The sequence below is a fragment of the Cervus canadensis genome, chromosome 2 (assembly GCF_019320065.1).
Source record: "Cervus canadensis isolate Bull #8, Minnesota chromosome 2, ASM1932006v1, whole genome shotgun sequence".
Classification (NCBI taxonomy): Eukaryota; Metazoa; Chordata; class Mammalia; order Artiodactyla; family Cervidae; genus Cervus; species Cervus canadensis.
This window is the reverse complement of record NC_057387.1, coordinates 104,971,449-104,984,442: the sequence shown is the minus strand read 5'-3', so window position 1 is coordinate 104,984,442 and position 12,994 is coordinate 104,971,449. Positions and strand designations below refer to the sequence as shown.

At 39.5% G+C, this 12,994-nt stretch overlaps 1 protein-coding gene across 5 annotated transcripts in view; it reads left to right on the top strand.

The window, feature by feature from the left end:
* The first annotated feature begins 7,901 nt into the window (after window positions 1-7,901).
* Window positions 7,902-12,994, top strand: part of ZMYM4 (zinc finger MYM-type containing 4) — a 154,345-nt gene continuing 149,252 nt past the window's right edge. Inside the window, exon 1 of one of the 5 annotated variants that reach the window (XM_043461946.1) lies at window positions 7,902-8,330. In XM_043461946.1, coding sequence (XP_043317881.1) covers window positions 8,283-8,330 — 48 coding nt within the window. In that variant the 5' untranslated portion in view covers window positions 7,902-8,282. Of the gene's footprint in view, window positions 8,331-8,388; window positions 8,507-12,994 lie in introns of those variants that run through there. The other 4 variants (XM_043461947.1, XM_043461945.1, XM_043461951.1 and 1 more) reach the window with 4 other exon arrangements.

Below are 12,994 nucleotides of genomic sequence, written 5' to 3'. Positions count from 1 at the left end.
GTAGGAAACGGCAACCAGCTCCAGTATTCTTGCTGGGATAATCTGAAGGACAGAGGAGCCTGATGGGGTCTACGGGGTCACAAAGAATGGGATATGACTGAGGACTGAGCACACACACACACTGAATTGTATACTTTAAGTGGGTAAATTATATGGTTCGTAAATTGTATCTAGTAAAGTTGTTTTAAAAAATTGAATTACAAATATCCAAAAGAGTTGAAAGTAGGGTCTCAAAGAGATACATGTGCATCCATATGCATGGAGACATCATTCACAATAATTGAAAAGTGAAAGCAATTCATGTGTGCATTAACAAATGAATGGATAAACAAAAGGCAGTATATAGATACAATGGAATATCATTCAGCCTCTAAAAAGGAAGGGAATTTTGACATATGCTATGATATGAATGAACCTCAAAGACTTTGTTCAGTGAAATTGGACAGAGAAAGATAAATACTTATGCTTCTATATATATGTGGTATCTAAAGTAGTCCAATTTATAGAAACAGAAAGTAGAATGGTGGTTGCCAGAGAAGGAGGAGATAGCTATTTTCTAAGGGATAATAATAATAATTACTTATTTTTACATTTACATAATTAACAACATTTTAAAAGTATATGATTAAGATTATTCCTCCCCCATCTTCCCTCATCTGGTCCCAAATAGGTAACTACTATTCATTTCCTGTGTATCCTTCCAGATTTTTAAATGCATATCTGAGCAAATACATATTCTTTCCAGGGGGTGATTTTTAAATTTAACTCTTTGCAACTTTCCTTTTGAAAAATAATTTCCATATTATTGAGAGCACTGTTGTTGTTATTATTATCATTACGGTTGTAGTAGAAAATAAGAATATTTCATGATTATTCAGCTGTCTTATGACAATTATTGTGACTTGCCAGGCTCTGTCCTTTATCTTTTTTTCCTGAAATTTCAAAATATCTAACTCATCAGCATTAAATATACTCATCTTTAATATATCCTTATTAGTCATGAATTTTACTCTCGTGCTAGTACTTGAAGAACAAGGTTTATAGAAGAAGCAGTCCAATGATATTCACCTTCTTTTACAGAAATAAACCAATAACTATAACAACTCTACAGGGCTTCCCCAGTGGCTCAGTGGTAAGACATCCTCCTGCAATGCAGGAGCCACAGATTCGATCCCTGGGTTGGGAAGATCCCCTGGAGGACAGCATGGCATCCCATTCCAGTATGTTTGCCTACAGAATCCCATGGACAGAGGAACTTGGTGGGCTACAGTCCATAGGGTCGCAAAGAACCAGATACAAGTGAAGGGACTTGGCCTGCATGCATGACAATGTTACAGAATGCATTTCCCAAGGATTAACTGTTGGATGGAGCACTGGTTTCTGAAGACGGGTTGGCCCCATGATGCATGATTTCTTCTTTTTCACCCACCTCATCATCCACTTCCTGGCCTTCACCTAATCTTTCAGCTTTGTCTCCAAAGTTTGTGTCATCTTGAAGGCAGAGGTCTTTCATACTGTGTTGTCCATATGTCCTTTCCAATATATTTAGTGATGCTTTACTATTTTTAATATTTACTATTTGTAAAATTTTACTAATTTGTAATATTCCCATCTTTAAAAAAAAACAATCCTCTTGACCCACAATTCTCCTTATAGTAGTATAGGGTTACTTGAAGGGACTTAGGTTCTCACAAGTCATGTCAGTCCCCATAGTTTGCATTTCATCTGTTTTTAGTTTCTTGAAGTATCAGTTTGGGTGGGGACAAAGTTAATGGGTTCAAGTTGAAACACACTTGCATTAACTGGAGTCTAAAAAGCTTTGGTACACTTCCTCTGTGCTCCCTACCATATCAGGCTCGTTTGTCTCGTATCACCCGTTTTAATTGTTTAATTACATGTCCATATCAATTCTTATCTTATTTATCTTGGTATCCTTAATTTTTGACACATGCTAGGCTTATAAATGAGTAAATTATGTTAAATCATCATGTAGTGGATATGAGGTTCTAGAGCTCGGAGTAAGGCCTGGACTGAAGATGTCAATAGAGGCAGCCAATGAGTTATGTGATGGATGAAATTTATCCGGGAAAGTTCCCATCTTCCAGGCCTGTAAAGCTGACTCTGCTCCAGTCTCTGAGCCTCTCTTACATACCTAGAGAATATTCATACCTTAGTGGGTCACTTTTTAGTGAAGGGAAATGGGGAAAATATCTTCACATGAGGACAATGTAATGTGCACTCATTGTTTGGGTGTTCAGTTCAGCTCAGTTCAATTCAGTTCAGTCGCTCAGTCATGTCCGACTCTTTGCAACCCCATGAGCGGCAGCACGCCAGGCCTCCCTGCCCATCACCATTCCTGGAGTCTACCCAAACCCATGTCCATTGAGTCGGTGATGCCATCCAACCATCTCATCCTCTGTCGTCCCCTTCTCTTCCTCCCTTCAATCTTTCCCAGCATCAGGGTCTTTTCAGATGAGTCAGCTCTTCACATCAGGTGGCCAAAGTATTGGAGTTTCAGCTTCAACATCAGTCCTTCCAATGAGCACCCAGGATTGATCTGCTTTAGGATGGACTGGTTGGATGGACACTCCCTGAAAAAACTGAATTGAAAATGTGGACATTCTGTTAATAAAACGTACAGTAAACTTGTCATAAGGAATCCAAACAATTTCACATCAGTAACAACTTCCCCGCAATTTACTGCAAGCTATTTTTTTGAAAAATGACAAACAAAATGTCCCTATTGCTTTAGTGTACATCAAGATGTAAGTCAGGAAAGATTCAGCCCAATGCCCCATACCGTCTGTTAGAAAGTTAAGATGCTTGACTTAATAACCCAGCTGCACTACAAAATCTTGGACTGTCTTCAAACTACCAAAGCAAGATTAAATTCTAATCTGAATAATTTTTATGTGAATTATACTCTCATATTCTAAATTTTTGAAAATTAATTCATGCAGAACATATGTATTAACTATCAGTTAAACTGAATATTCACCATTTCTCCTATCATTTTTGGCAGATAGTTGTTAATTTTATTTGTATTTATGTGTTAAGTCCTCTGAACCACTCTCCTCAGGCACACAGGCCCTTAAAGCTGAAAAGCTTGCATGATCCTTCTTACTATTATCTTTTATTTTCTCACAAAGGAACAGAAACTTATTTTATTATTTGCTTAATTTTAATTTTTTCTATTGTCCTCATTTCAGAATGAGAATTTTTAAATTGTCTTTTAATTTAATTAAAAAAATAATATTTGAAGATCATTCTTTAAGACAAAATTTTCTGCACAAAGGTCTGGTACATGAAAAGGAGATAAGCATTATTTTCTCCATATTAGGACAAGAAAAATAAGAGTTATCCTTTAACGAAAGAATCCATCTTCAGGTTTTTTTTGCAGCTAATTAAAAAGCTTTGGTTCAAGAAAAAGCTGTGGACCAGATTTCTGGATCTTCATTACTCAAAGGGCAGTGTTAAATTGGAGGATCAACTCCTTTTTTCCATCCCTTCTCTCCATTCCCATTGGCATAATGGCAAATACTCAAAACAGTGAGATTAAAATGCTACATCTCAACAGTAGTCACCTAAACTTAAAGAATCAAAAAAATCTAGAATAGGGGGTAAGTAGTAGAGCATTTAGCTTAGGGATGGCATATGTAATGGGCAATGTAGCTCCCTCCACCCCTATCTGATCTGTGGCAGACATCGCTCATTAGTTACTGTAACTAAATGTGACCCAACAGAGGTTTTCTGCACAACACCCCCAGTGGTCATTACCAGGTAATTGGTGCTGCCAGTGAGACCCTACCTGAACTAATCTAATCACCTCACATTTGAATACTGAGGCCCACGAAGGTAAGGTAACTGCCCTAAAGTCATTCAGTGACTGACATGTGTGCATGTGTGCATATGTGCTCAGTCGTGTCCCACTCTGCGACCCCTTGGACAGTAGCCTGCCAGGCTCCTCCATCCATGAGATTTCCCAGGCAAAAATACTGGAGTGGGTTGCCATTTCCTCCTCCAGAGTATCTTTTCCACCCAGAGACTGAACCCATCTCTCCTATGTTTCCTGCATTGCAGATGGATTCTTTACTCACTGAGCCATCAGGGAAGCCAGTGGCTGACAGAGAATCCTTCTTTGTATAATGTAAAAATCTGCTCTCTTATGAGCCTTGAATCAATTGAGTATGCTTCACGTCCCAGCAGTGGCAAATAAGAGCCTATATACGGTAGACCATTTCTATCTGGGAAGACACGTTCCTATGACATCAAGAAATCCGAGGGAGAAGCCAGGGACAAACAATAGATTACTTTTCCTCCTCATATTCTGGTGAAAGCAAGGGATAGAAAGAGGGGAAATTAAGATCTTCTGCAAGTTTTCTAATTGTGGAATTCTTGAAACTGTCCTACCAGGTAGCAGGGAAAGAAGGAAGGTGTCCCTCTACAAGTGGCAGTCCACAAGAGGGGCACCCAATTCCCTTTCTATTTGTTCAGGTTCCCAAAACCAGGGTTTAGAAGTTCTTCAGAAACTAAATAACTGAAGTGGCCCTATTCCATTCACTTTTGATCCCAGCACCCTGTTACTTTCTTTTAAACATTCTCAGAATTTATCTAATATACCTGAGTGTCCAATTTTGTTTAGGACATATTTGAATCTAAAGGATGGAATTCCTTTAGGTAATAACCCCTTTGGGGAAGAAACGCCAAGTACTTCCTACAGCTTCTCTCCACTTCTGCACATGTCCCTAAGATAGTGTTGTCATGGTTGTGTAGGAAATGTTATATTGCTGAAGAAGGACTTGGGACCCAAATGGACCTTGGATCCACTTGATATCCTTGTACTATTCTCTGACTTCTCTGGATGTCCAGCAACCTGTTCATCATGAGCAGTGTAACTTGTAGCTTGGCCTTGCTAAGCTTGCCGGGAGACTGGAAGCAAACCACAGTTCTTCCTGAGGTCTGGCGATTACTACTTTTTGTTCCCAGACCAAGCTGTAGAGTTACCTCCGTCTACACTTGCCAGCCAGTTCTCTTGGCTACCTTCCCTATTCTTCTGCAGGGCGTGTGGGAACTTCTGGATACATTCCATATCACACTGGAGCTAAAGGGCCACTCACTTGCAAAGCTCCTTCCAAAACACTGTATCTAATAATTGTGTATATGGAATTTTACACAAACGGGGAAGATGGAAACATGTATCTCTCAATCATTCTCTCTCTTATCTATCTCTTCCTTCTTCCCTCTACACTTTGAGTCAAACTTAATGCCTGAGTATGTCATGGCTTCCTGACTGAACTGTCCTCGCTGGAAGCAGTATCTTTTACGGAGTGTGGGAGAACATGAGATTCTTAGGAAGTACTGAATTTCACAGGTTAAATGGAATTAAGGAAATTTAGCAAATTCTTTTTTTCTCCACTAAGCCTGTTCTACTCACTCCTGATTAGGGAAATAAGTCTCAGAAGTACACTTCAGACAATAGTCTATACTAGAACAAAACTTAAAGAAGAAAATTAAAATGATACTCACAAAATACTACACCATTATATTCTACTTGTTCATAGAGAAGTCAGAAAGTTTTATGTGAAATTTGTATGTGAAATAGCCCATTTTAAAGGTTGGCATGCAATAAATATTTTAAGTTAAAAAATTTAAAAAAATCTATAAAATGATATGCTCTTTTGGTGTTTAGAACCAAAAGTATCCTAGAAGATTTAGAGGTATTAACTAATTTTCCCAGCAACCTATTTTACATATGAGGAAACTGAGGCAAAGGGCAGGTAACCTGACTAAACTGTACATGATGAAGCCAAATACAACTGTGGGAAAGATGCATCTGCAGGACTGCCAATTTGCAACCCCCAGGTTATGACATATTTGCGTAAGCTAGAAAGAAAAAGGCTTTTAATTCTGAGTTGGTTTCTCTGCTGAATGACCTTGTACTGTCACTTAACCTCTAAAATTCCCTCTACAAAATTCGGATAATATGAGTAACCTTGCAGCGCTCACTAAGTGTTGGTTTTCTCTTTTCTCCTTCCCCATATGGATGATTGCTCTGAAAATTGATGGTATGCTTGTATTATCATCTGGAATGTACAAATCCAGCCTTTTGTTCAGGACCCAACACATTTTCAATACTTCTAGAAACAGTCTGATATAGGAAACAGCTTTAGGCTGTCTGTTCCAGTCCTAATGTTGTTCATAATTCTTTGTGTGATCTCAAGCAAGTCACATCTTATTTCTGGGACTCAGTGGCTCCATCTTTAAAAATGTGGAGGAAATAAATGGCTTTAAACTGTGTTCAGAGAAACACATTTCTCTAACAGTGGGAGGGGGAATGAGAGGAGAACACAGGGCAAGGGGGAAGCTGGGGAGCAGGCTTATAGGTTTCCCATTTCCTCTTCAAATTTAACAACTCCAACTTCAAATTTAAGTCACCAGATTTTATTAGAAGAAATGACTAGACCCTTCATGTACCCATATTCCCTGGAATTCTCTTTTCTTGGCTGCTCTTTTTAATTCCTTCTTGTTCTTAACATGGAACTAAAGGGCCTGACATCTCTTTTTAAATTCTTTTGGGCTGAAACATACTTTTATTTACTTATTTAGTCTTTTTCTCCTCTTTCTCATCCAGAAGTGAAATTAAAGATGAACAAGAGTGAGCAAAGATCAGCATGGAAACCTAGCAATCTTACAGATACTTTTCAGCAAAATGTGATGGATTAGGAAACTTCTTAGTTTAAAAACATCTATCCAGCAATATATAAAAATTAACGTGACACACAAAAGTTACATCCCATTATCCTGTAATTTTTTTGAGTTGCTTATTTGCATCTGAATGTCTCTTGTCATGAGGAAAGACTGTTCCAGAAGCAACTTCTTTCTATTTCTTTCTTATATGATTACCCCTAACTGTAACTCCATTAGGGCAATTTCTCCCCACCTGGGGATGGGACACTGGAATGGATGAAGAAGAATGGATCAAGTCCTCATTTTCTTCAGCGGTCTTCAGCTTTGGTTTCAGAGCAAGTCAGACCCAAATCTACTTCCCAGTTTTCTGCTTAAAGATGCTCATTCTTTAAGTCAGATTCTCAAAGCTCCTTCAGTGGAAGTGAATGAAGACACACAGTATTTGCAAACCGTCACACATCTTCAGAGGATAATTACAGTATTCTTGAAAGATCATGGATTTTCACTTTTAATCTTCTAGAGAAGAATGAATTTATTTCTTGCTTCGAAGACAGCCTGGTGCGTTGAAAAGCCTGGAGGATTGTGACTCAAGTCTTGTTCTAATCACACACCAGCCTCTACAGGCTTTGGGACAAATGACTTCCCTTGATTCGGCTGCAATTTTACCAATGGGAAAGAGAAGATGGTTTCTAAGATCCTTTTCGATTTAGACAAAGGACACATTTGAGAAAACTGTCTCCCGTTGTTGCTTCAGTCTTCAAAATCACCAAAGGCTTTGGCTTTAAAGTTAGGCGGTCAGAGTTGGCCCTTAACCGTCTACGCCCTGTGCTTCAGATCAGGCTGTCTAAAGGCAAGAAAGCTGGATCTTCTTGAGATGACTGGCTTGTTCTCTCGTTGCTTGGGATTCTTCACATTCAGAGGTCCACTGTGAACTTCAGCTCACCATCATTTTGCCCTTACAATGGTATCACTGCAGTCAGGTCCAAGATGGTGATCTGTACCCCTCACTGACATTTCACCCAATACTCCAGATAGCCCTTTCACTAATTTCTTGCATTCCTCCTTCATCATTGCGTCATGGCCCCTTTAAGGAAGCGGCCATAGTTGAGTAGTGGGACCAGCTGCTGGCAGCAAAGAGACTTGCAGGATTTGGCCTACCCTGGGCTACTCAACGCGCAAGCTCGGGACCGGGGGCTTGGTGGGAAAGGAAGGAGGGGCTTAGGGTGCGCCTGCGCATCAAGGGCGCGCGCAAGGGGCTGGTTTGGTGATCCCTTTAAGAAACCGCAGGCGGAGGAATTTCTCTGAGAGAAAATAATCCTACTCACGGGGCCCCTTGGAGGCCATTAACCCCCCGAGTCCCGGCCCCCCCCCTTTCCCGGGCAGGCCCTACCGCCTACGCTCGCACCCGTGGGATCTCAAGATCTCCGACCCGGCGCGCGGCATCCGCCCCCTCCCCACTCTAACCGCCAGGCCCGGCCAGGTTCGGGGACGCTGCCGCGAGGCGGCTATTCCTGCAGTGTGGGCGGGGGCCGGGGGCCCGAGAGGTTCCGCCGCCACCGTGCTGGGAGCCGCAGCGGTTCCGAGCGGGGCCCAACATGGCGGAGAGAGAGGTGGAGTCCGGCCCCCGAAAGAGGGTAGGTGAGGTGAGGCAGAACTCGGGCGGCGGGGGGCGGGGCGGGGGCCGCGTCCCGGGGCCCGGGAGAGGAATGGGCCAAGCGTAGGCTCGTGGAGGGGTCGCCGAGGCCCGGTTGGGGAAAGGTTGCGGGCGGGACTGAGGCAACCTTGGGTCTGGAGCGCGCTTAGAGTGGTCCTTCGGCAGGTGGGACAAAGATTTGCTGCTGTTTGGAAGGGGAGGGGGAGGGGCTGTTGTTTTTGTGTTTTTAATTTTTCCAGCACTGTTGGTGGGTTATCTGGGCCGGGAGAGGAAAGGTGTCAGATACTTAAGTGCATCTTTAGTGAACCAGAGTCTGGAAGTTTTAACAGGAGAGAGGTCAGGTGGGGGTGGTAGTGGCGGGAATGAGTCGTGGAGGGGTCTTCTGAGGAATAACCAAGAGGGTGTTTCAGTAATACCATTGCAAATTCATTTTCCTGCCTTCTTTCCCTTCCCCCCATAACCGTTATCAAGACCAAGGTGGAGGTGGTGCTCTTACCTCAGAAGAAATGGGCTCGTTGGCTTGTCCTGATTTAGGAGAAAGATGTTGGCAACTATAAATGTCATGTTCTAGTCTAGCCCCTTTAGCAACAATTAAGAATGTGGAAGAGTGTGACAAGTTTTGTCATAACAAGGATGTATCCAACCAACCTGCAGAGGTGAAGCCAATTCTACATAGGAGTTGTTGAGTGCCTTTTAAAGTTTGTCTTGAAACTTTTCTTATTTAAATCTGAGTGATTTTCTTTTTTTCAGATGGAGAACAATACTGTACTGTCAGTTGAGCAGTATTTTTTAGATTTTTCTTTTACCACCGTCCCCCCTCCCCCCCGCCTCCCTCCTCCCTTAGCGTGCGTGTTAAGCAGTAAGTTTCCTACTAGGAATCTTCCTTTTTGTAAATGGTATCAAAATGATCAACTCAGTGTTAAGCTAACTGCCTAGAAAATTACTGCTTAAATCCTGATCTTTCGATTTATCATAAAATTAGCAATCTCAGTGATACGACAGCTAACATTTCGAGTGCTTACCATGTGCCTGGCACTGTGCTTTAGTGGAAGAATTAAACCTCAACATTTACTATGGGCTTCCCTGGTGTCTCAGCTGGTAAAGAATTTGCCTGCAGTGCAGGAGACCTGGGTTAGATCCCTGAGTTGGGAAGTTGGGAAGATTACCTGGAGAAGGGAAAGGCTTCCCACTCCGGTATTCTGGCCTGGAGAATTCTGTGGACTCTATAGTCCATGGGGTTCCAAAGAGTTGGACACGACTGAGTGACTTTAAGTCATTTTACTATGTAGACCCATTTTGCACAGGAGGAAATGTAGGTGTATAGGGGTTAAGTAACTCATATTAGAGAGCTAGTTAGGAGATTTAGCTGGGATTTGAATCCCTGTTTGTCCCAACTACAGTGCCTGCATAGGAGTTTTTAAAGTCTATGTTTCTCTCCTTAAAAGTTTAAATGATAAATAACCAAGGAAGTGTCAAGTAGTGTTTTTTCCACAATTTATTAGGAAAATATTTTCAACTAGAAAAAAATGCAGGAAGTGTCCATAATGCCCAACATTTAGATTCTATCATTAACATTTTACTATACTTGTGTTATCAAATATGTATCCACATCTGTCACTTTATCAGTTCTTATTCGCATTTCACTAGTATACTGAGCAGTTGAAGTTTATTGTTGATAGTCTTAGATTTAGAAAACTTTAGGTCTTCCTCATAGGACAAATTAAATTGTATGATAGTATGTCCAAATAGTTCACTTATGATTAATATTGGTTATGGAATGCATGTGTTTTGAAAGTTTAAATTGTTCTTCATACTTTAAGCCAGTTTTAAACTGGATCCTCATTATGCTTGAGTGAAGGCATATGGCATGTGATCCACCTGTTAAAATATATTCAGAATAAATTATTTTAGATGAGAATTCAAGATCATCTCTGAACCCAGTTGCTGCTAATGCTGTTGTTATTTTCACCATAGAAGATAGAATGTTCTGGAAAACATCTATGCACTTTGGTAACAAATTCAACTAGATTTTAAATACTACTTTCTCTTCTAATACACTTAAAAGGTGCTACACTGATATCAGTGTAAACTTAATATTATTTTTAACAGCATGTAACATACAGAGCACTTGTACAGGTTTTCCCTGTTATTTTACCAGTTTTATTGTGGAGGAAGGTTACAGTCAGTCTCTTCTAGGCTCCATAATCTATTTTGGTTTTGATATTTGTTAGAATGTTTAGTAGAGTTGTTTTAAATGGTGCACACGATGCATGTGCCTTTTTTTCCCCCCTTATTTTTGTCTCCCTGCACTGAACTCTTACCTGGGTTGCATATGTGTATTCTGAGCAGTTAGTAGGGAGTATGTACAAAAGTCTAGTATCTTTTTAAAGAAGCTGTGGTACATATATAAAATGGAATATTACTCAGTCATAAAAAGGAACACATTTGAGTCAGTCCTAATGAAGGGGATGAATCTAGTAAGTCAGAGAAAAACAATTATTGTATACTAATGCATATATATGGAATCTAGAAAGATGGTACTGATGAACCTGTTTGCAGAGCAACAGTGGAGACACAGACATTGAGTACAGATTTATGGACATGACTGGGTGGGGGAGAAGGAGAGGTGGCGGGGAGGGGGGATATGGCCAGAGTAACATGGAAACATATATTACCATATTTAAAATAGATACCAAGGGGAATTTGCTGTAGACTCAGGGAACTCAAACTGGGGCTGGATAACAACCTAGAGGGGTGGAATGGGGAGGGTGGTGGGAGGAATGTTCAAGTGGGAGGGGACATGGGTAAACCTATGGCTGATTTATGTTGATGTTTGGTAGAAACAAATATAATACTGTAAAGCAATTATCCTTCACTTAAAAATAAATAAAAATACAATATCTTTTAAAATAATCTGTTTGCCTTGAGGTAGTTAAACTACATAGGCCTAGATAATGTTTATTTAATCTGAAATTGCATTCATGATATGGTATTGTGTTTTTTATACTTACTGCCTTTGACTTTTATAATCACAAGTCACAAAAAAATTGTTGAGTACCTGTGCCTGTTGGTGAATTGTGTATTAGGTATTGTGCTATGGTATATGGTATGTATGATCATTTAGAATTACATATTCTGACTCGTCTGCTAAGTTGTGAACTCCATAAATAGGGCCATTATATTCTTTTTTGAACCTCTAATACCTATGACCTCTATGTGATAGGGACTCAAAAATTGACTTTTGGTAGTTTACTTGTATTAGAGGCTCTACGGCTTGGGTACCAGGTTATCTGGTTTGTAGTTTTGGGACCTTCTGTTAATCTTCATATCACCCTTTATATCCCAGATTCTCCTTTGTGAATCTAGATTTAAGGATCTTGTGTTTGTTTTGGATTACGGTTAGATGGGAGAATGTGTTTTAAAGCTATTGACTTCACAACCTTAAATTCTTTGTAGGTCTGCCTGATGTCTTATTTTTATGTTTATGGGCACTTAGGACAATAGTAATACCTAAGGTAAGACTGATTTAATTGTATTCAGACTATATCTGAACGCCATCTCTCAATTTATAAACATGGAGAAGCAGAATATGTGGGTGGGTGAGTACCACATCCATCTATCATCTCTTGTAGAAAGAACCAAGTTCATATGAAAGCCAGTATCATACACACACACACACACACACTCTTTCTTTGAAGTCAGGATATTTTTGAGATATTATTTATAAGTTTGTTTAAGATTATAAAATTTTTATTTTCTGAACTAAGCTTTAAAATTCATAAGGTAGGCTTGTAAGTAGTGGGATTATTTTATGCATGGTTATTATAATAAACTGTTATGAAGCATGAGCTCTGACTAAATCTGGTGACCATATTTTTTTGTGAAATTCCTTTATCTTTTCAAAGGTTACATACAAAATAATAATAACTTTTGTAAATGTATGTATTATTACCTGGTCTAGTAGATTGTATCCATTTTCATATTTAAACTTTTCTGTATATTAACTTTGAGATATATGTTTGGCATATGTTTAAAAGAAAGAGAAAGCATATGTATATAAGTAGTATGCTTCCATTTTTGTAAAAACAAACTAATCTTTCTCTCCTCCTTACGTATGTGTCTATACTTGTATATGTATGAGCTTGGAGAAAGTTGTGGAGGACGCATGTCAGCTGTTACCATTGATTATCTTCAGCAGGTGGGGATGAGAAAGGAAAAGGGAGACTGAGGGAAAATTTTGCAAAATGGAAAATTTGGGGTATAAAATTAAAGTGAAAATGTAAACTATGTTCTTATTGTAAATATGTTAAAATTGAACATGCATGTAGACAAGGAATAGAAAGTGACATGAACAAATGAAAACATTGATTTTACTATGTGATGGGATTATGGAGAAGTTTTGTTTTGTATTTCTGTTATTTTAATATTATAATAAAAAAATTGCAAAAGGTTAATCCCTCTTAATTCCTTAATTAACTTTTTATCTTTGGTTTTTCTACTGAATGTGTTGCTTAAGAACATGGTGGTACATATCATTAAAAATATTTGCAGTTCACATGTGCATAGTGTAAGTTACCTACTTTAAGAATGCATTGACTGTATAAAGGGCATTTTGAAGAGACCATTCTAATGATGACAGCGATCCTGAATTGT